Below are 23,918 nucleotides of genomic sequence, written 5' to 3' on the forward strand. Positions count from 1 at the left end.
GAGGGGCAGTACTGAGGGAGCGCCGCACTGTCGGAGGGGCAGTACTGAGGGAGCGCTGCACTGTCGGATGGGAAGTACTGAGGGAGCGCTGCACTGTCGGATGGGTAGTACTGAGGGAGCGCTGCACTATTGGAGGGGCAGTACTGAGGGAGTGTTGCACAGTCAGAGGGGCAGTACTGAGGGAGTGCCGCACTGTCGGAGGGGCAGTACTGAGGGAGTGTTGCACAGTCAGAGGGGCAGTACTGAGGGAGTGTTGCACAGTCAGAGGGGCAGTACTGAGGGAGTGCCGCACTGTCGGAGGGGCAGTACTGAGGGAAGCTGCACTGTCGGAAGGGCAGTACTGAGGGAGTACTGCATTGTCGGAGGGACAGTACTGATGGAGTGCCGCACTGTCAGAGGGGCAGTACTGAGGGAGGGCCGCACTGTCGGAGGGGCAGTACTGAGGGAGCGCCGCACTGTCGGAGGGGCAGTACTGAGAGAGCGCTGCACTGTCGGAGGGGCAGTACTGAGGGAGCGCTGCACTGTTGGAGGTGTTGTCTATCAGATGAGACGTTAAACCGAGGCCCCGTTTGCTTTCTCAGGTGGATGTCAAATATGGCACTATTTCGAAGCCGAGTAGGGAGTTCTCTCTGGTGTCCTGGGCCAATATTTATTTGGAGCGGAGGGTAATAAAAAATGGAAATAATTGAAGAAGTACATTTAGACAGGTCAATGGCCAGTTTGGGGTCCGCCTGGACCACTCGGCTCCAGACCTCATTACAGCCTTGGGCCAAAAATGGACAAAATAGCTGAATTCCAGAGGTGAAATGAGAGTGACTACCCTTGACATCAAGGCAGCATTTGACCGAGTTCCATAGTAAAACTGAAGTCAATGGGAATCAGGGGGAGGATTCTGCACTGGCCGGAGCCATACCGAGCACAAATGAAGATGGTTGTGGTTGTTGCTGGTCAAACATCTCGGCCCTGGGAGTTCCTAGGCCCAACCATCCACCAACTGCTTCATCAGTGACCTTTCCTCCAGCATAAGGTCAGAAGTGGAGATACTCGCTGATGACTGCACAGTGTTCAGTGCCATTCGCAACTTCTCAGATAATGAAGCAGCCTGAGCCCACATACAGCAAGTCCTGGACAGCCTCCAGGCTTGGGTTGATAAGTGGCCTCGCCCTTCCCTATCTCCGTAATCTCCTCTAGCCCTACAACCCCCCGAGATCTCTACGCTCCTCCAATTCTGGCATAGTGCACTTCCCTGAATTCCATCGCTCCACCATCGGTGGCCGTGCCTTCAGCTGCCTGGGCTTGAAGTTCTGAAATTTCCTGCTAAACATCTCCATCTCTCTCTCTCCTCCTTTAAGACCCTCCTTAAAACCTACCTCTTTGACCAAGCTTTTGGTCACCTGTCCTAATATCTCCTCATGTGGCTTGGTGCCAAATTTGTGGCTGATAATTGCTCCTGTGAAGCGCCTTGGGACATTTTAGCCGCGACATAAATGCAAGTTGTTGTTGTTGAGAATGCATTTATATAGCACCTTTCACGACCACCGGTTGTCCCAAAGTGCCTTACAGCCAATTCAGTACCTTTGGAGTGTAGTCACTGTTGTAATGTGGGAAACGCAGCAGCCAATGTGCACACAGCAAGCTCCCACGCAATGTGATAATGACCAGATAATCTGATTTATCAGTGATGTTTGTTGAGGGGTAAATATTGGACAGGACACCGGGGAGAACGCTCTCGCTCTTCTTCGAAATGGTGCCGTGGGATCTTTTACGTCCACCTGAGAGAGCAGACGGTGCCTCGGATGAATGTCTCATCCAAAAGACTGCCCCTCCGACAGTGCGGCGCTCCCTCAATACTGCCCCTCCGAAAGTGCGGCGCTCCCTCAGCACTGCCCCTCCGACAGTGCAGCACTCCCTCCATACTGCCCCTCCGACAGTGCGGCGCTCCCTCAGTACTGCCCCTCCGACATTGCGGCGCTCCCTCAGTACTGCCCCTCCGACAGTGCGGCGCTCCCTCAGTACTGCCCCTCCGAAAGTGCGGCGCTCCCTCAGCACTGCCCCTCCGAAAGTGCGGCGCTCCCTCAGTACTGCCCCTCCGACAGTGCGGCGCTCCCTCAGTACTGCCCCTCCGAAAGTGCAGCACTCCCTCAGTACTGCCCCTCTGACAGTGTGGCGCCCCCTCAGTACTACACTGGGACTATCAGCCTGGGTTATGTCCTTGGAGTGGAACTTGAACCCACAACCTTCTGACCCAGAGACAAGAGTGCTGCCCACTGAGCCAAACCTGCTACATGCCGACAATCTCTAAATTGTACTGCGAGAGTTAGGTAGTCAAACCGAGTTACACGCTGAGTGACTTTAACAAACTTTTCTCTTTACTTCCAGATGGCCAAGTGTTTGCCTGGGGACAGAACAGTCGCGGCCAGCTGGGGGTTGGTAAGGCTGGGCGCTCCGTGCCCACACCCCGGGGTGTGACATCACTGGCTGGGGTCCCCCTGGCTCAGATTGCAGCGGGCGGATCGCATAGCTTCGCGCTCTCTGTCTCTGGGGCAGTGTTCGCGTGGGGCAGCAACGATCACGGACAGCTGGGGCTCAACGACATGGAGAGTAAGAAGAAATGGAACTCTCTTCCTTTATTTTCACACCCTTTTCTTTCCAGTTTTCTCTCTCTCCAGCCCAGGTCACAGTGTCACCTTGCTGTGAACATCAGCTCATCGTAAATTTGGCTGCCCCCGTGTCCTAACTCGCAACCAAGTCCCGCTCACCCATCACCCCCTGTGCTCACTGCCCCGTGTCCTAACTCACACCAAGTCCCGCTCACCCATCACCCCCTGTGCTCACTGCCCCGTGTCCTAACTCGCACCCAGTCCAGCTCACCCATCACCCCCTGTGCTCACTGCCCCGTGTCCTAACTCGTACCAAGTCCCGCTCACCCATCACCCACTGTGCTCACTGCCCCGTGTCCTAACTCGCACCAAGTCCCGCTCACCCATCACCCCCTGTGCTCACTGCCCCGTGTCCTAACTCGCACCGAGTCCCGCTCACCCATCACCCTCTGTGCTCACTGCCCCGTGTCCTAACTCGCACCGAGTCCCGCTCACCCATCACCCCCTGTGCTCACTGCCCCGTGTCCTAACTCGCACCGAGTCCCGCTCACCTATCACCCCCTGTGCTCACTGCCCCGTGTCCTAACTCGCACCGAGTCCCGCTCACCCATCACCCCCTGTGCTCGCTGACCCGTGTCCTAACTCGCACCGAGTCCCGCTCACCCATCACCCCCTGTGCTCGCTGCCCCGTGTCCTAACTCGCACCGAGTCCCGCTCACCCATCACCCCCTGTGCTCGCTGCCCCGTGTCCTAACTCGCACCGAGTCCCGCTCACCCATCACCCCCTGTGCTCGCTGCCCCGTGTCCTAACTCGCACCGAGTCCCGCTCACCCATCACCCCCTGTGCTCACTGCCCCGTGTCCTAACTCGCACCGAGTCCCGCTCACCCATCACCCCCTGTGCTCGCTGACCTACATTGGCTCCCGGTTAACCAACGCCTCGATTTCAAAATTCTCATCCTTGTTTACAAATCCCTCCATGGCTCTCGCCCCTCCCTATCTCTGTAATCTCCTCCAGCCCCACCACCCCCCGAGATGTCTGCGCGCCTCTAATTCTGGCATCTTGAGCATCTCTGATTATAATCACTCCACCATTGGTGGCCGTGCCTTCTGTTGCCTTGGCCCCAAGCTCTGGAACTCCCTCCCTAAACCTCTCCGCCTCTCTACCTATGTTCCCTTTAATGTTTTGGGGTCCCGCGGCCCCTTTAACGGGCTGTGCTACCCATTCAAAATTCCGCGCTGCGCGGGTTTTCTGTTAATAGTCGGTGAGCCGGTGATCCAGAGGGAACATTGCTCTCAAATTCTCTTTCCTCCTTTGAGGCGCTCCTTAAAACTCTTTGGCCATGCTTTTAGTCACCTGCCCTAATATCTCCTTATGTGGCTTGGTGTCAAATTTTGTCTGATAACACTGCTCTGAAGCGCCTTGGGATGGTTTACAACATTAAAGGCGCTATATAAATGTTGTTGCTGTTGTTGTTGCTCTGGTTCAGTCACTTTACTGCCGACACCGACAGCAGGTCTCCCTCCAGTGGTACAATCCAGAACTGCAGCTGGTGCTCTGAGAATTACCAGTGAGATTGGGCTTTCAGATTTAATTGGTGTTCAAAACAAAACACTCAGAAACACTGAGCCCACCAGCTTAGTTGTTGAGAGGTCGACGTTCTCCTGCGCTCTCGGTTTATTTGCCTATTTTAAACACGCCGTTTTGTGAACAGTCGCAGAGCCAAAAGTTCAGCTGCGCTCCGTGAAAAATAATTACGCTCTCATCTTGTGAGGCTCTGCTTTCAAAGTTGGGTAGTGCTCGATGGCAGGTCACAGACAGGGGCCACGACACTGAGGGGCTTATTCTGCAACCTGTGTCCCTGTCTGGCGAATCTCCGCACAGGAGAACTGGTCTCCAGACTGGACAGATCCCTGGGGTGAGAGGGTTGTCCTATGAGGAGAGGTTGAGCAGATTGGGCCTGTACTGTCTGGGGTTTAGAAGAATGAGAGGTGATCTCATTGAGACATATAAGATTCTGAGGGGGATTGACAGGGTAGATGCTGAGAGGGTGTTTCCCCCGGTCTGGAGTATCTAGAACCAGGGGCCACAGTCTCAGGATAAGGAGGTCGGAGATTTGGGTCTGAGATGAGGAGGAATTTCTTCACACAGCAGGGGTCGCTAAAGGGTCACAACCGACTTTTCTCCCGGCCGCAGAGCCGCGACCGACTCCCACCAAATCCCGCGGGAGTTTACCGGCGGCGGTAACCGGTAGACGAGACCGTCAGCGTGCGCGGCGACACGTTTTCGGTGAGCGCTCCCCTGAAGCTGCGCGGGGCGACGGCAGCGACAGATTCACGGGGCGCGCTCCGGGCTATGGGCCTCTCGCCAGGCGATAATTAAAGGGGAAGGCGCGGCCGGGGCAAAAAATGGCCGACTCACCGGCAGCCTTCTGGTTGGTCGATCGCAGGGGTCCGTGCCGCCACCTTGCTGCCGCGGGCGACCCCGCTCCCTGCTGGCCCAGCGATGGCCCCCTGTTTCCCGCCCGCGGAGTCGGCAGGTCGGCCCCTCCCCTTTAACGGAAGGGGAGGGGCTCTGTCTCCGCGTCCCGCCGTGTCACACGGCGAACTTCGCGCGGCTTAGCGCCCCGCTCGCGACAGGAATCGAGTCGCGATATTTTCCACCGGACTTGCTCTCGGTGGGGTGGGCGGGACCCCACCCAATATCGGTGGCGGAGGGGGGGGCTCTTCGGGGCCCGGCGCAGGGACCCCCGCCTCGCCGCTCTTACCATCCCCACGTGGGGCGGCACTGAATTCCGCGACCATCGTGCGCTGTCCCTTCCGTCACTGTGCGAGGTTCCAGCTGCGAAGCTCTCTGTGGCGAACGCAGCAATAACGGGCTATTTCTCATTGGTCACCACAGATCGCTACCATCCCACTGAAGTAAAGCTATTGGACGGTAAGAAGATGGTCTACATTTCCTGTGGAGGACAACACACAGCCACCCTGACTAAGGTTCGCTCTCACAATATACAATTGATCGGGAAGCACGCTGGGAGGGTGGTGAATCTCTGGAATTCTCTCCCCCAGGTTGCTGTGGAGGCTCAGTCATTGAGTATATTCAAGGCTGAGGTCGATATATTTTTAGACTCCAGGGGAGTTAAGGGATCTGGGGATCGGGTGCGGAATGGAGAGGATCAGCCATCATCATCATCACAGGCAGTCCCTCAGAATCGAGGAAGTCTTGCTGCCACTCTTAAAATGAGTCCTTAGGTGGCTGAACAGTCCAATACGAGAGCCACAGTCCCCGTCACAGGTGGGACAGACAGTGGTTGAGGGAAAGGGAGGGTGGGACAGGTTTGCCGCACGCTCCTTCCGCTGCCTGCACTTGGTTTCTGCATGCTCTCGGCGATGAGACTCGAGGTGCTCAGCGCCCTCCCGGATGCACTTCCTCCACTTAGGAGGGCCTTTGGCCAGGGACTCCCAGGTGTCGGTGGGGGCGTTGCACTTTATCAGGGAGGCTTTGAGGGTGGTCCTTGTAACGTTTCCTCTGCCCACCTTCGGCTCGTTTGCCGTGAAGGAGCTCCGAGTAGAGCGCTTGCTTTGGGAGCCTCGTGCCTGGCATGTGGACAATGTGGCCCCGCCCAGCGGAGCTGATCGAGTGTGGTCAGTGCTTCAATGCTGGGGATGTTGGCCTGGTCGAGGACGCTAATGTTGGTGCGTCTGTCCTCCCAGGGGATTTGTAGGATTTGAAGATCAGCCATGACCTTATTGAATGGCGGAGCAAGCTCGAGGGGCTGTATAGCCTGCTCCTGCTCATAATTGTTATGTCCATATATATTTTGTTAAAAGTAAGATTTGCATTTATTTAGTGCCTTTCACGACCTCAGGATGTCCCAAAGTCAGCCAACGAAGTCCTTTTCGCACTGGGAGTGTCAGCCTGGATTTTGTGCTCAAGGCCCTGGAGTGGGACTTGAACCCACAACCTTCTGACTCAGAGGCGAGGGTGCTGCCCACTGAGAACCTTTCAAGTTTGGCATTTATAATCCATCAAACAAGACTGTTCCCACCCCAGGGCCTGAAGTGTTCATGCTCTCTCCTTGTGAGGTGCTTCAGTGCCCAACAAAGACCCTCAGGGGGATATCTATCAAGTTTAAATCAACGCTCTCATTCACTTGAAGAGATGGCGACACTGTGATTTAGGATGTAAGTACCAACAATGCGACAGAGCTATAAACAGCCCCTTTCAGAACTCCAGCTCCAGAAATATGCGTGTAAAAACATTGTGCAATTAGCGATTTGACTAACGGGATTGTAAATGTACACTGGCCCTTGCAGCAACTCGGAGGGCAGGTGATTGGCTGGAATGAGGGGTCGTGCCGTGTGAAGGTCACTTGATCTGCTCAGTACTGTTATATATGCAGACTATAAATATACTCTATGTGTAGTCACTGTATAGTTGCATAAGATGGAGACTTGTTAACTGATGTACTATCAATAAGTTTGCACTGTTGTATATACTATGCTGGCACCACTAGAGGGTGCAACTGGTGGAGACCGGGGTTTCCAGCTCTGGTGGCAGGGCCCAGTATAAAAGGCTGCCCCACCGTGCTTGTGCCTCACTCTGGAGTTATGAATAAAGGACCAAGGTCACTACAGTTTGAGTACAACACATTGCCTCGTAGAGTCATTCATAAGTACATTATGGACATAATAACTACCTCACAGAGCAGAGAGCAAACTGCCCTGAATGCAGCACCACATTCTCCACTGGGGAAGTTTGATGTCCACAAATCATCGAACCCTAGAATGAAACGGCACAGGAGGATCCCATTGGGCCCATCGAGCCTGTGCCGGCTCTGTGACAGAGCGAACCAATCAGTCCCACTCCCCCCCGCTCTTTCCCCACAGCCCGGCAAAGTGTTTATCCAAATTCCCGTTTGAAAGTTACTATTGAATCTGCTCCCACCGCCCTTTCAGGCAGCGCGTTCCCGATCACAGCAACTCGCTGCATACATTTTGTTTCCTCATGTCACCTCTGGTTCTTTTACCAATGACCTTACACCCGTGACCTCTGGTTACCGGCCCTCCTGCCAGAGGAAATTATTTCCCCCGATGTGCTCTATGAAAACGCCGCATGGTTTTGAACATTTCTATTAACTCTCCCCTTCACCTTCTCTGCTCTAAGAACAACCCCGGTGATCCATCAACCGCACCTCAACCCCAGTGAACGACAGATTTATTGTCGGAGCAGTGGCTTTGTTATGCTTCGATCTTGAATTCCCTCCCTAAACCTTCCACCTCTCACTCCTCCTTTAAGCCACTCCTTCAAACCTACCCGTTTGACCAAGCTTTATGTAGCTCAGGGTCTCTACCGTATGCACCCTCTGAGCATGCTCACAGGTTTGTTTAGCTGTTGAGGAGGCGGGGGTCCCCAATGGAGTGCACTCTACGCGGGAGTTCTCCCTCTATTTATTGGGAGCAGTCCCGTGCAATCGGTTTTTAAGTAGGTTCACGGACTCCCAGGCGTCTGTAATTTCTGCGGTCTGGAGGAGTCCGTGTCCCACGTCTATGTACAGTGTGTAAGGTTGCAGCCCCTCTTCCAATATTTGAAGGGGCTGCTCCTCAATTTCTGGTTGCACTTCAATCCCACACTCCTGATCTTTGGGCACCCTGTGCGGAGGGGAGCGGGTAGGTCCGAGGGCCTCCTCGTAGGGCTGCTCCTGGGCACGGCCAAGGGTGCCATCAGCCGATACAGGCAGCGTGTGGTCGAGGGGGTCGTTCAGCCCGACCGCCTGCCTCTCTTCCGCGGTTACATCCGAGCCAGGGTGTCCCTGGAGATAGAGCACGCGGTGTCCACCGGTACGCTCGCGTCCTTCCGCGAGAGGTGGGCGCCGGAGGGACTGGAGTGCGTCATCACCCCGGCAACCAAATTTTAATTTGATTTAATGTTTCGTTAAAGTTAAAAATGTTAATTTGTGGGTTCTAGTTTTCTAGTGACCTTGCCAAAAGGGGGCATTTGATTTATGATTCAGCTAAAACAGTTGTAGAGCTGTTGAGTTGTGAGTGGCTTAGCCAATCATATGATGTTAGCGAGACTCAATAAAACCCCGGCCAGTTGGGTTCGGGGAATCCACGATGAGGCAGGTGGTTGTGAGCCCGGTTGTATGAACCGGTAATGTGTAGTGTGATTGTTAAACCTTTGCTAATAAACCAACTGGTTCTTAATAGCAATGTGTTGCTATGAATTCTTAAGCCAAGAACCCGTGAAGCAAATACATTACGGTGTCAAATTGTGTCTGACAATCGCTCCTGTGAAGCGCCTTGGGACGTTTCACTACGTTAAAGGCGCTATATAAATGCACGTTGTTGCTGTGTGTCTCCTGTAGGATGGGCTTGTTTTCACCTTCGGAGCCGGGCGTTATGGACAACTTGGACACAACACAACGACGGATGAGCTGAAACCTCAGCTGGTCGAGGAGTTTGTTGGAAGTAAAGTCACTCAGATAGCGTGTGGGAGGTAAGCTAATGCAGCACCGACAGAAAGGTATCGACAAGGGGTTAAACTGGCAGAGGGTTCTGGGGTGCAAGGGGGAAAGCTTCATTGGGGGCTGTTACCCTTAGGGTCACAGAATCGGGAGATTGCGGCCAAAACGCTGCATTTCCGACTTGAAGTGACGTTTCAAGTCTCCGCCCAAACCCATTTGTACAATACCCAATGTAAACCTTCCCATCAACCCATGCAACGGGGCAACGTAAACCTAACGATCGATTGGTGACTGAGGACAGAATAAGTCGGGTCTCCAGCAATGGTCCCTCTCACCTGCACGCATGTGCACCCGCGCAGTAATCTGCACCGTCCCCGCAGTAATCTCCACAGTCCCCGCAGTAATCTGCACCGTCCCTGCAATAATCTGCACCATCCTCGCAGTAATCTGCACCGTCCCTGCAGTAATCTCCACCGTCCCCGCAGTAATCTGCACCGTCCCTGCAGTAATCTGCACCGTCCCTGCAGTAATCTCCACAGTCCCTGCAGTAATCTGCACCGTCCCCGCAGTAATCTCCACAGTCCCTGCAGTAATCTCCACAGTCCCCGCAGTAATCTGCACAGTCCTCGCAGTAATCTCCACCGTCCCCGCAGTAATCTCCACCGTCCCCGCAGTAATCTGCACCGTCCCTGCAGTAATCTGCACCGTCCCTGCAGTAATCTGCACCGTCCCCGCAGTAATCTGCACCGTCCCTGCAGTAATCTCCACCGTCCCTGCAGTAATCTCCACCGTCCCTGCAGTAATCTGCACCGTCCCTGCAGTAATCTCCACCGTCCCTGCAGTAATCTGCACCATCCCTGCAGTAATCTGCACAGTCCCTGCAGTAATCTGCACCGTCCCCGCAGTAATCTCCACCGTCCCCGCAGTAATCTGCACCGTCCCTGCAGTAATCTGCACCGTCCCTGCAGTAATCTGCACAGTCCCTGCAGTAATCTGCACCGTCCCTGCAGTAATCTGCACCGTCCCCGCAGTAATCTGCACCGTCCCTGCAGTAATCTGCACCGTCCCTGCAGTAATCTGCACCGTCCCTGCAGTAATCTGCACAGTCCCTGCAGTAATCTGCACCGTCCCTGCAGTAATCTCCACAGTCCTCGCAGTAATCTGCACCGTCCCCGCAGTAATCTCCACCGTCCCCGCAGTAATCTCCACCGTCCCCGCAGTAATCTGCACCGTCCCCGCAGTAATCTCTGCACCGTCCCCGCAGTAATCTGCACCGTCTTGCAGTAATCTCCACAGTCCCTGCAGTAATCTCCACAGTCCTCGCAGTAATCTGCACCGTCCCCGCAGTAATCTCCACAGTCCCTGCAGTAATCTCCACAGTCCCCGCAGTAATCTCCACCATCCCCGCAGTAATCTGCACCGTCCCTGCAGTAATCTGCACCGTCCCTGCAGTAATCTGCACAGTCCTCGCAGTAATCTCCACAATCCCTGCAGTAATCTCCACAATCCCTGCAGTAATCTGCACCGTCCCTGCAGTAATCTTCACCGTCCCCACAGTAATCTCCACAGTCCCTGCAGTAATCGCCATAGTCCCTGCAGTAATCTGCACCGTCCCTGCAGTAATCTGCACCGTCCCTGCAGTAATCTCCACCGTCCCTGCAGTAATCTGCACCGTCCCCGCAGTAATCTCCACAGTCCCTGCAGTAATCTCCACAGTCCCCGCAGTAATCTCCACCATCCCCGCAGTAATCTGCACCGTCCCTGCAGTAATCTGCACCGTCCCTGCAGTAATCTCCACAGTCCTCGCAGTAATCTGCACCGTCCCCGCAGTAATCTCCACCGTCCCCGCAGTAATCTCCACCGTCCCCGCAGTAATCTGCACCGTCCCCGCAGTAATCTCTGCACCGTCCCCGCAGTAATCTGCACCGTCTTGCAGTAATCTCCACAGTCCCTGCAGTAATCTCCACAGTCCTCGCAGTAATCTGCACCGTCCCCGCAGTAATCTCCACAGTCCCTGCAGTAATCTCCACAGTCCCCGCAGTAATCTCCACCATCCCCGCAGTAATCTGCACCGTCCCTGCAGTAATCTGCACCGTCCCTGCAGTAATCTGCACAGTCCTCGCAGTAATCTCCACAATCCCTGCAGTAATCTCCACAATCCCTGCAGTAATCTGCACCGTCCCTGCAGTAATCTTCACCGTCCCCACAGTAATCTCCACAGTCCCTGCAGTAATCTGCACCGTCCCTGCAGTAATCTGCACCGTCCCTGCAGTAATCTCCACCGTCCCTGCAGTAATCTGCACCGTCCCCGCAGTAATCTCCACAGTCCCTGCAGTAATCTCCACAGTCCCCGCAGTAATCTCCACCATCCCCGCAGTAATCTGCACCGTCCCTGCAGTAATCTGCACCGTCCCTGCAGTAATCTGCACAGTCCTCGCAGTAATCTCCACAATCCCTGCAGTAATCTCCACAATCCCTGCAGTAATCTGCACCGTCCCTGCAGTAATCTTCACCGTCCCCACAGTAATCTCCACAGTCCCTGCAATAATCGCCATAGTCCCTGCAGTAATCTGCACCGTCCCTGCAGTAATCTGCACCGTCCCTGCAGTAATCTGCACCGTCCCTGCAGTAATCTGCACCGTCCTTGCAGTAATCTGCACCATCCGTGCAGTAATCTGCACCGTCCCTGCAGTAATCTGCACAGTCCTTGCAGTAATCTGCACCGTCCCCGCAGTAATCTGCACCGTCCCCGCAGTAATCTGCACCGTCCCTGCAGTAATCTGCACAGTCCCTGCAGTAATCTGCACCGTCCCTGCAGTAATCTCCACAGTCCCTGCAGTAATCTGCACCGTCCCTGCAGTAATCTGCACCGTCCCTGCAGTAATCTGCACCGTCCCAGCAGTAATCTGCACCGTCCCCGCAGTAATCTCCACCGTCCCCGCAGTAATCTGCACCGTCCCCGCAGTAATCTGCACCGTCCCTGCAATAATCTGCACCGTCCCCGCAGTAATCTGCACCGTCCCCGCAGTAATCTGCACCGTCCCTGCAGTAATCTGCACAGTCCCTGCAGTAATCTGCACAGTCCTTGCAGTAATCTGCACCGTCCCTGCAGTAATCTGCACCGTCCCTGCAGTAATCTGCACCGTCCCAGCAGTAATCTGCACCGTCCCCGCAGTAATCTCCACCGTCCCCGCAGTAATCTGCACCGTCCCCGCAGTAATCTGCACCAACCTGCAGTAATCTGCACCGTCCCTGCAGTAATCTCCACCGTCCCTGCAGTAATCTGCACCGTCCCTGCAGTAATCTCCACCGTCCCTGCAGTAATCTGCACAGTCCCTGCAGTAATCTGCACCGTCCCCGCAGTAATCTCCACCGTCCCCGCAGTAATCTCCACCGTCCCCGCAGTAATCTGCACCGTCCCTGCAGTAATCTGCTACGTCCCCGCAGTAATCTCCACAGTCCCCGCAGTAATCTGCACCGTCCCTGCAGTAATCTCCACAGTCCTCGCAGTAATCTCCACCGTCCCTGCAGTAATCTCCACAGTCCTCGCAGTAATCTGCACCGTCCCTGCAGTAATCTCTGCACCGTCCCCGCAGTAATCTGCACCGTCCCTGCAGTAATCTCCACAGTCCTCGCAGTAATCTGCACCGTCCCCGCAGTAATCTCCACAATCCCTGCAGTAATCTCCACAGTCCCCGCAGTAATCTGCACCGTCCCTGCAGTAATCTGCACCGTCCCTGCAGTAATCAGCACCGTCCCCGCAGTAATCTCCACCGTCCCCGCAGTAATCTGCATCGTCCCTGCAGTAATCTGCACCGTCCCTGCAGTAATCTCCACCGTCCCCACAGTAACCTGCACCGTCCCTGCAGTAATCTGCACCGTCCCTGCAGTAATCTCCACAGTCCTCGCAGTAATCTCCACAGTCCCTGCAGTAATCTGCACCGTTCTCGCAGTAATCTGCACCGTCCCTGCAGTAATCTCCACAGTCCCCGCAGTAATCTGCACCGTCCCTGCAGTAATCTGCACCGTCCCTGCAGTAACCTGCACGGTCCCATAACTTTAAATGGACCACACACTGAGAGAAACCTGTTGCCCAGAACACAGCGCACTCACAGGGAACATCGGCCTCAGGTCTCTGGGGAAAGGTCCTGCACAAAACCACTGAATGTTTCCTTCGGAGCGAGACTGATGATCAAAAGGAACAAACCTCTCACCGCCATATCCCCCACCTTAATAGTTTTAACAGCATTGATCCGACCGTTTAAATTAATTTGAAGCTATTAATGCACAAGTTATCTGAGCCGTCTGTAAATTGATTTAAAGATACCGTTGTCTCTCTCTCTCTCTTTGCAAACTTTTTACCACCATGCCTTTAGAGCATTGCCTTTAAAGCATTGATCCAATTGTTTGAGTTTATTCATGCGGAGAGTTTAAGAGCAGTGGGTGCCTGTGCGGCGAAATAAAAAACCCAGCGCGATCTGGTGACCCTTCGCAAACCGACACAATCGGAGGAAACTCGCCGTCCCGCTATATTAACCTGGGGGGGCAGGGCCAGCTCTGTGGGCGTGGTCCGTTCTGTGGGCGAGGTCAGTTTTGTAGGCGGGGCCAGGTCTGTGTGCGGGGCCAGTTCTGTGGGCGGGGCCTGCTTCGGCCCAAATGATTTTTGAACCAGAGTAAAAGATGGCGGCAGACACGGGCGGAAGTGGCTGTGGGCATAACTCCACTGACGTTTTAAATGGCGCGAGCTTGCACGGTGATTCAACAACAACTTGCATTTATATAGCGCCTTTAATGTACTAAAACGACTCAAGGCGCTTCGCAGGAGCGATTATCAAACACAATTAAACACCAAGCCACATAAGGAGATATTAGGGACAGGTGACCAAAAGTTGGGTTGGAGAGGGAGGTTAAGGAGCACCTTCAAGGAGGAGAGAGAGATGGAGAGGTTTAGGGAGGGAGTTCTAGAGCTTGGGGCCCAGACAGCTGAAGGCACGGCCGCCGATGGTGGGGCAATGGAAATCGGGGGATGCTCCAGAGGCCAGAATTAGAGCAGCGCAGAGACCTCGGGGAGTACACGGGAAACCCTGTTATTTGCACCAATGTCGCACTAGCAATTATAATCAGTGCGCTTATGTGACTGAGGATTAGAGAGAGTGCAATTCGTTTATTTGGATTACATCTGGTTATATCAAAGCAGCAAGCAATGAAACTAACCACACTGACCGAGGTTTAAAGTCTCCATCTGTCCTTAAAAGTAAGGCAATGAAACAACGCATTAACTCCACATTTCTGGCGTCTCTACACACTATCACTGACTCATGTACAGCTGCTGCATCTTGGTCTCGAAGGACCTTTAAACATTGTGGAGAACCAATAGAATTTTTTAACTTATTCGTTCCTGGGCTGTGTGCATCGCTGGCAAGGCCGGCATTTATTGCCCATCCCTAATTGCCCCTTGAGAAGGTGGTGGTGAGCCGCCTTCTTGAACCGCTGCAGTCCGTGTGGTGAAGGTGCTCCCACAGTGCTGTTAGGGAGGGAGTTCCAGGATTGTGACCCAGCGACGATGAAGGAACGGCCGATATATTTCCAAGTCAGGATGGTGTGTGACTGGGAGGGGAACGTGGAGGTGGTGGTGTTCCCATGCGCCTGCTGCCCTTGTCCTTCTAGGGGGTAGAGGTCGCGGGTTTGGGAGGTGCTGCCGAAGAAGCCTTGGCGAGTTGCTGCAGTGCATCCTGTAGATGGTGCACACTGCAGCCACGGTGCGCCGGGATATAAACCAATCAATGGTTACTCGGTCCGCACTGTTTATCAATCCACACGAGCCGAACTGCGATGAGTTTTATTGTGAGTTTTACGTGGCATATTATATTTGCAGCTATCACACACTGGTACTCGTTGCGTCATCTGGAAAAATCTACTCCTTTGGTCGTGGAGTGGAAGGGCAGTTGGGAAATGGACGAACCAGTCATCAGTCCGTACCGCGACCTGTCACCTTCTCAATGGACGTACCTGATCGTGTGCGACTTGCTCCTGGTGAGAGAGGAACCTTTCCTGTTCAAACCTTACATTGTAACATCAAATATTGCTGAATGTTGACTGAGTCCCCGCAACTGTTGTGGGATTGACTATTCCATTGGATAGTGGTGCTCCCAAAACACAGCGGCGAACATCCCTCCTGGTCGCAGGTTTGCGGCAAATCCCAATGTGTGAACAACAACTTGCATTTATATAACGCCTTTCTAGAACGACCCAAGGTGCTCGTGTCCTAACTCGCACCGAGTCCCGCTCACCCATCACCCCCTGTGCTCACTGCCCCGTGTCCTAACTCGCACCGAGTCCCGCTCACCCATCACCCCCTGTGCTCACTGCCCCGTGTCCTAACTCGCAGCGAGTCCCACTCACCCATCACCCCCTGTGCTCACTGTCCCGTGTCCTAACTCACATCGAGTCCCGCTCACCCATCACCCCCTGTGCTCACTGTCCCGTGTCCTAACTCACACCCAGTCCCGCTCACCCATCACCCCCTGTGCTCACTGTCCCGTGTCCTAACTCACACCCAGTCCCGCTCACCCATCACCCCCTGTGCTCACTGCCCCGTGTCCTAACTCGCACCGAGTCGCGCTCACTGCCCTGTGTCCTAACTCGCACCGAGTCCCGCTCACCCATCACCCCCTGTGCTCACTGCCCCGTGTCCTAACTCGCGTCGAGTCCCGCTCTCCCATCACCCCCTATGCTCACTGCCCCGTGTCCTAACTCGCACCGAGTCCCGCTCACCCATCACCCCCTGTGCTCGCTGCCCCGTGTCCTAACTCGCACCAAGTCCCGCTCACCCATCACCCCCTGTGCTCGCTGCCCCGTGTCCTAACTCACACCGAGTCCCGCTCACCCATCACCCCCTATGCTCACTGACCTAGATTGGCTCATACTTATTTTCAACTCCCTCCATGGCCATGCCCCTCCCTATCTCTGTAACCTCCTCCAGCCCCACAACCCCCCGAGATCTCTGCCCTCCTCTATTTCTGGCCTCTTCCTCATCCTCGACGTTCTTCGCTCCACCATCAGCGGCCGTGCCTTCATCTACCGAGGCCCCAAGCTCTGCAATTCCCTCCCTAAACCTCTCCGCCTCTCTCTCCTCCTTTAACATTGTTCTTTAAAGTGTTTTGGTCGCTTGTCCTAATAACTCCTTATGCGTCTCGGTGTCTTCACTCCTAGCTTGGGACGTTTTACTACATTAAAGACATATAGAAATGCACTTTTTTGTTGTTGTTAACTCGCTCAATAGTGAACCGTGCCTCAGTGGGCAGCACTCTCGTCTCTGAGTCAGAAGGTTGTAGGTTCAAGTCCCACTCCAGGGACTTGAGCACAAAACTCCAGGCTGACACTCCCGGTGCAGTACTGAGGGAGCGCCGCACTGTCGGAGGGGCAGTACTGAGGGAGCGCCGCACTGTCGGAGGGGCAGTACTGAGGGAGTGCCGCACTGTCGGAGGGGCAGTACTGAGGGAGTGCCGCACTGTCGGAGGGGCAGTACTGAGGGAGTGCCGCACTGTCGGAGGGGCAGTACTGAGGGAGTGCCGCACTGTCGGAGGGGCAGTACTGAGGGAGTGCCGCACTGTCGGAGATGCCGTCTTTCAAATGAGACGTTAAACCGAGGCCCCGTCTCCTCTCTCAGGTGACGGAAAAGATCTCGTGGCACTATTTTGAAGCAGAGCAGGGGTGTTATCCCCGGTGTCCTGGGGCTAATATTTATCCCTCAATCAACATCACTAAAACAGATTATCCGATCATTATCACAGCGCTGTCTGTGGGAGCTTGCTGTGCGCAGATTGGCTGCCCCGTTTCCAACATTACAACAGTGACTACTCTTTAAAAAACACACATGCTTGCTTAGTTGTAGAGCGTCCAGAGGTGGTAAAAGGCGCTATATAAATGCAAGTGCTTGTCTTTCGATACTGGGACTGTATCACTCTGTCCCTCCCCCACCGATGACCTTCCTCTTTGCCACATCTAACCGGGCTGTGTCCGTTTTAGCAGCAATGAGCCGCGGTGACTCCGAGCCCACCGTGCCAGAGAGAAGGCGGAGAGTGACGAGAGCAGCAGCCGCCAAGGCCAACTCTCACAAGCGGACGATTGCCGCGCAAGACGCATTCCCGCCGACCGGCGATGCGGCAAAGAGGATGAGGATCAGTGGCGCACGGGGAGTGACGCCAAAGTTCACCAAGCAGCCGGTTGCCCAGGCAACCAGGGCTCAGTGCCCAACCGCACCGAGCGGCAAGTACCATCGGCGGAGCCAACTCACACAGGGCCGGGTGCCCCCGAGCCCACGGGCAAAGGCGGGCATGGAGCGGGTAACATCGGTGATGGTGACTGACGCACACCCCAACACACAAGGTAACGAGGACTAGAGACTGCGAGCTTTGCAGTAATCGCAAGCGTTGGCCAGGACTCTGGGCCTCAATAGTACAAGCGCTGGCTTCATGTCAACCATCAGCCTCAGTGGCACCGTCAGTCCAATATAAGAACATAAGAATTAGGAGCAGGAGTCGGCCATTCGGCCCCTCGAGCCTGCTCCACCATTCAATAAGATCATGGCTGATCTTCAACCTCAACTCCACCTTCCTGCCTGATCTCCATATCCCTTCATTCTCTTAATCTATCGATCTCTGTCTTGAATATACTCGAGGACTGAGCCTTCACAACCCTCTGGGGCAGAGAATTCCAAAGATTCACCACCCTCTGAGTGAAGAAGTTTCTCCTCATCTCAGGACTAAATGGCCGAGCACTTATCCTGAGACTGTGACCCCTGTTTCTAGACTCTCCAGCCCGGGGGAAACACCCTCCCTGCATCTACCCTGTCAAGCCCTGTAAGAATTTTGTATGATTCAGGCCCAGCACTGATCCCTGTGGCACCCCACTACTTACAGTTCACCAACCTGAAAATGACCCATTTATCCCAACTCTCTGTTTTCTGTTAGTTAGCCAATCCTCTATCCATACTAATATATTACCCCTAACCCTGTGAGATCTTACCTTATGCATTAAACTCTAATGAGGCACCTTATCGAAAGCCTTCTGGAAATCCAAATACACCACATCCATTGGTTCCCCTTTATCCACTCTACTCGTTACATCCTCAAAGAACTCCAGCAAATTTGCTAAACATGATTTCTCTTTCATAAAACCATGCTGACTCTGCTTGCTTGAATTATGATTTTCTAAATGTCCTGCTGCTGCTTCCTTAATACCCCACTTTCTTTTTTGTTCTTCACAGATTGTCCAATCCAGCCAGCTGTCAGAAGAATCTTTGCAGGGGCCAACCAGGGCTTTGCATTGTGCATTGCTGACACGGTGAGAAATGTTGCATGTTTTAATACCTGTTTTATTTCCCTCTGCACGTGTTCTGTGTGCTATCTGTGCCCAGTTTCTCAGCACCGTTCTGGAACAGCTTCCCACCCCCTGAGTATTGAGCTTTCCACCCCCCCCCCTTGCCTTTCCGTTGCCAGGTTCAGATGGAGTGCAGCCCCCGATTATAGTCAAACCCAAAGCAGCTGTTAGCTCCGAGCCCCATTGCAGAGACTGGAGCAGGTAATCCCGGCTCACCATTCTCAGGGAATGTCACTGAACCCCAATGGGTAAACTTGATCAATATGCACGCTCCCAGCATGCTCCCCACAAGGGCCTGTCCGCATATACACAGATCGCTAAAGGTTGCAACACGAGTTAGCAAGGCCATAAAAAAGCAAACCAAGCACTCAGATTTATTTCTAGATGTATACAACTGAAACGTAGGGAGGTTATGCTGAACAATAACAACAACGTGTGTTTATATAGCGCCTGTAACGTAGTGAAACGCCCCAAGGCGCTTCACTGGAGTATTATGCAATAAAACTTTGACACCGAGCCGCATAAGTAGAAATTAGCGCAGGTGACCAAAAGCTTGGTCAAAGAGGTAGGTTTTAAGGAGCATCTTGAAGGAGGATAGAGAGGTAGAGAGGCGGAGAGGTTTAGGGAGGGAGTTCCAGAGCTTGGGGCCCAGGTAACAGAAGGCACAGCCACCGATGGTGGAGCGATTATAATCAGGGATTCTCAAGAGAGCAGAATTAGAGGAGTGCAGACATCTTGGGGGGGAGGGGGGAGGCGCGTTGTGGGACTGGAGGATATTTCAGAGATAGGGAGGGGCGAGGGCCATGGAGGGATTTGAAAATAAGGATGAGAATTTTGAAATCGAAGTGTTGCTTAACCAGAAGCCTGTATCGAATCTTGGTTAGGCCACACTTAGAGTACAGCGTACAGTTCTGGTCACCATATTATAAAAAGGATATAGAGGTACTGGAGAGGGTGCAGAGAAGATTTACAAGGATGATACCAGAAATACGAGGGTATAGATATCGAAAGCTCTTGAAAAAAGAAGGCTGAGGGGTGACCTAATAGAGGTCTTTAAAATGATGAAAGGTTTTGATAGAGTGGATACAGAGAGAATGTTTCCACTTCTGGGGAAGAGCATAAATCGAGGCCATCAATATAAGATAGTTACCAATGAATCCAATGGGGAATTCAGGAGAAACTTCTTTACCCAGAGAGCGGTGAGAATGTGGAACTCGCTGCCACAGGGAGGGGTTGAGGAGAATAGTATCGATGCATTTAAGGGGAGGCTAGACAAGCACATGAGGGAGAAGGGAATAGAGGGTTACGCTGATAGATTTAGATGAGGAAAGACGGGAGGAGGCTCGAGTGGAGCATAAACGCCGGCATGGACTGGTTGGGCCGAATGGCCTGTTTCTGGGCCGTAGATCCTGTGTAATCCTGGGTAAATCATCTGAATGTCCCCCATGATTATTATTATTGATCATTTTAATCCATTAAAATGAATAGATGGACAAAACATAGAAACATAGAAATTAGGGGCAGGAGTAGGCCATTCGGCCCTTCGAGCCTGCACCACCATTCAATATTGTCATGTATCTCACACTATTGTATATAACTGTATCTTACCATGCTATACATGACTGTAACCAGAGATGACCTGTAACCACAAGCTTACCTTACCGCCAGGGATGCACTTGCAGGCGACACTGGCTACCTGTCCCAGACAGGTATATAAGGACAGGTCTCAGGCAAGTGTGGCATTCGAGAGCTGTGTAATAAGGGTGCAGGTCCTGAGTGACCTTGACTTCAGTATGTGCCTTGTGTGAATTTGTACTGCAGGGACAGGACTTTACAAATATGATCATGGCTGATCTTTCACCTCAGTACCCCAAATCATTGAGCTGGGTGCTTGCAATTTATCGTATGCCTTGCCTAGATTCAAAACGTTCGCCCTCAATTATAAACCCACAGGTTAACATTCAATGGAACGATTTATTGGTACAACACACAAACTGCACCATCCCACCGAACCGAGGTGAATAAAATGTCACACTGTTGGCCTTTGAACTCAAACAGCCTTCAAATGTCACCAGAAATTGACAGTGTAATCATTTGTGTTCAGTTCACACTCTATCGCTAACCTCACTGTTCCTGGTGCTGTTTGTTTAATTGTAGGCTCCAGTTTCTCCCGAAGGTCAATCTGCATTCACTGCGATGAAGAGAATTGCCATTGCTGAAGATTGGCTCTTGAACAAATGGGATGCAACAGGCCACGAGGAGCTGAGGGAGAACATAAAACAGTAAGTGTCTCTAACTTTTTCTCTTAACAATGTCAGCTTCGATTTTCATCGTTTTGAATGAGAATTAGACAAATGTCACAACAGAAAATTCTACTGAGTGCCCCACCATCACAGAAGTCAGTCTTCAGCCAATTCGATTCACTCCACATGATATCAAGAAGTGGCTGACCACACTGGCTACAACAAAGGCTATGGGCCCCAACAACATCCCAGCTGTCGTGCTAAAGACGTGTGCTCCAGAACTAGCCGTGCCTCTAGCCAAGCTGTTCCAGTACAGCTACAACACTGGCATCTACCCGACAATGTGGAAAACTGCCCAGGTATGTCCTGTCCACAAACAGCGGGACAAATCCAATCCGGCCAATTACCACCCCATCAGTCTACTCTCAATCATCAGCAAAGTGATGGAAGGTGTCGTCGACAGTGCTATCAAGCTGCACTTGCTCACCAATAACCAATGCTCAGTTTGGGTCAAAAATGGAACTCCCTCCCTAACAGCACTGTGGGAGCACCTTCACCACACGGACTGCAGCAGTTCAAGAAGGCGGCTCACCACCACCTTCTCAAGGGGCAATTAGGGATGGGCAATAAATGCCGGCCTTGCCAGAGACGCCCACATGCCGTGAATTAATAACAAAAAACACAGCAAAGTACTGTAAAACATTCAGCAGATCGGGCAGGATCTGTGGCGAGAGAAACTTCACCTTTCAGCTTGTTGGCATTTCTTCAGAACTGGCCGATGTTTAGAGATTTAACGGAGTTGAAGCAAGTGCTGAGCCAGGGGAAAGGGTGGGAGGGAAGGCCTGCGATAGAGTGGAGAGCAGGAGCAATTCAATGACGGAAGAGGGTGGTAATGGGACAAAGATGGGCCGAGAGGAGGTGTAAGCGGCAACTGCAGAATATCAGAGGGGGAGGGGAAATCTGGCAAAGAGGGGAAGGATCCTGTGTCCCAGGAATGTGGTGGAGAAATTGGCAAAATCCGGGATGAGCTCTGGAATTTTTTGAGTAGCTTTCCTGCTACACATTGGGAGAAGCTGGAATCATTCCCAACGCCTGCACCATCCACCTGGGATCGCTGTTAGAGATCAGGAACAACAACCACTTGCATTTATATAGCGCCTTTAATGTAGGAAAACGTCCCAAGGTGCTTCACAGGTGCGTTATCAGACAGAATTTAACGCTGAGCCACAGAAGGAGATATTAGGGGCAGGTGGGTCACAGAGGTAGGTTTTAAGGAGCATCTTAAAGGAGGAGAGAGAGGCGGAGAGGTTTAGGGAGGGAGTTCCAGAGCTTGGGGCCCAGGCAGCAGACCGCACGGCCGCCGATGGTAGAGTGATGGAAATCGGGGGATGCTCAAGAGGGCAGAATTAGAGGAGGGCAGAGATCTCGGAGGTTGCTGGGGTTGGAAATGAAGGTAGAACATTGGGAAAACTAAATTCTAGTCTTTTTAATTTCATATTTTAAGATTGCCCTGTTTAATAAAAAGAGTAATCCGTGGTACACTCTCCCAATGTTGTTTAAAATTATGTTTCATTTCCTGCAGGGAAATCGATCAGATTTTCTCATCTGCTGCTTCTCTGAATGGAAGCTTCCTGGAAATGAGGCAAGTGGCACCCGTGGGTGGGACTGATGGGCAGGGTGGGGGAGGAACTGATGGGCAGGGTGGGGGGGGAACTGATGGGCAGGGTGGGGGGGGAACTGATGGGCAGGGTGGGGGGGGACTGATGGGCAGGGTGGGGGGGTCTGATGGGCAGGGTGGGGGGGGGACTGATGGACAGAGTGGGAGGGGGGACTGATGGACAGAGTGGGGGGGGACTGATGGGCAGGGTGGGGGGGTCTGATGGGCAGGGTGGGGGGGGGACTGATGGACAGAGTGGGAGGGGGGACTGATGGACAGAGTGGGGGGGGACTGATGGGCAGGGTGGGGGGGTCTGATGCGCAGGGTGGGGGGGGGACTGCTGGTCAGGGTGGGGGGGGGGAGGACTGATGGACAGAGTGGGGGGGTACTGATGGGCAGGGTGGGGGGGGAACTGATGGGCGGGGTGGGGGGGGGAACTGATGGGCAGAGTGGGGGGGTACTGATGGGCAGGGTGGGGGGGGAACTGATGGGCGGGGTGGGGGGGGGAACTGATGGGCAGGATGGGGGGGGACTGATGGGCAGGGTGGAGGGGGGAACTGATGAGCAGGATGGGGGGGAACTGATGGGCAGGGTGGGGGGGAACTGATGAGCAGGATGAGGGGGGACTGATGGGCAGGGTGGGGGACTGATGGACAGGGTGCGGTGGGGTACTGATGGGCAGGGTGGGGGGGGTACTGTTGAGCAGGGTGGGGGAGGGGGACTGATGGGCAGGGTGGGGGGGAACTGATGGGCAGGGTGGGGCGTGGGTGGGACTGATGTTAGGCAGGGTGAGTGGGGAGCGGGAGACTCGTGGTTCGGAGGGTGAGAACAATCAGAGACATTCTGTAATTTCACGCTCACAAAGTGGAGTCAGGGTTGTAATGTTGTGCAGCTGTTGCATTGTGAGTGGCTTAGCCAGTCATGTGATACTCACAAGACTCAATAAAACCCCAGCCATTTGGGTCTAGGTCATCCATGATGAGGTATGCAGTTTGGTGGATGAACTGGTAATGTGTCGTGTGATTGTTAAATCTTTGCTAATAAACCAACTAGTTCTTAATAGCAACGTGTTGCTATAAATTCTTAAGCAAAGACCCCATGAAGCAAATACATTACAAGGATCAAAGAGCAAGGGTCGCTGATAGGGCTAAACATTGGTGTAGATTCTCCAAGCTGAGCTCTGTTCAAGCCTGGAATACTGTGTCCAGTTCCAACCCTAACCCTAACCCTAACCTCGAGGAGGATTATATTGATCTTGGTGAGGACAGATTCACCAGACTGATACCCGGGTCTCAAAGGGTTAAAACAGTGGTGTACATTTAAGGAGATATTTCACAACTCTCAAGAAAATTATATTCCAGTGAGAAGGAAAGGGTGTAAAAGAAAAGATAGCCATCTGTGGCTAACTAAAGAAATAAAGGACGGGCGTACAAAGTGGCCAAAACTAGTGGGAGGACAGAAGATTGGGAAGCTTTTAAAAGCCAGCAAAGAATGACTAAAAAAATGATTAAGAAAGGGAAGATAGACTATGACAGTAAACTAGCGCAAAATATAAAAACAGATAGCAAAGT

The 23,918-nt window shown here is 53.2% G+C and overlaps 1 protein-coding gene across 1 annotated transcript in view; it reads left to right on the plus strand.

Annotated features, from left to right (window-relative positions):
• Positions 1-23,918, plus strand: part of LOC139231935 (probable E3 ubiquitin-protein ligase HERC3) — an 80,526-nt gene that overhangs the window by 15,549 nt on the left and 41,059 nt on the right. The window contains exons 4-9 of the mRNA XM_070862542.1: positions 2,380-2,601; positions 5,502-5,593; positions 8,968-9,098; positions 14,942-15,099; positions 17,095-17,280; positions 18,567-18,648. Of these exons, the coding sequence (XP_070718643.1) occupies positions 2,380-2,601; positions 5,502-5,593; positions 8,968-9,098; positions 14,942-15,099; positions 17,095-17,280; positions 18,567-18,648 (871 nt within the window). The remainder of the gene's footprint in view (positions 1-2,379; positions 2,602-5,501; positions 5,594-8,967; positions 9,099-14,941; positions 15,100-17,094; positions 17,281-18,566; positions 18,649-23,918) is intronic.

Source organism: Pristiophorus japonicus, chromosome 2 (assembly GCF_044704955.1).
Source record: "Pristiophorus japonicus isolate sPriJap1 chromosome 2, sPriJap1.hap1, whole genome shotgun sequence".
Classification (NCBI taxonomy): Eukaryota; Metazoa; Chordata; class Chondrichthyes; family Pristiophoridae; genus Pristiophorus; species Pristiophorus japonicus.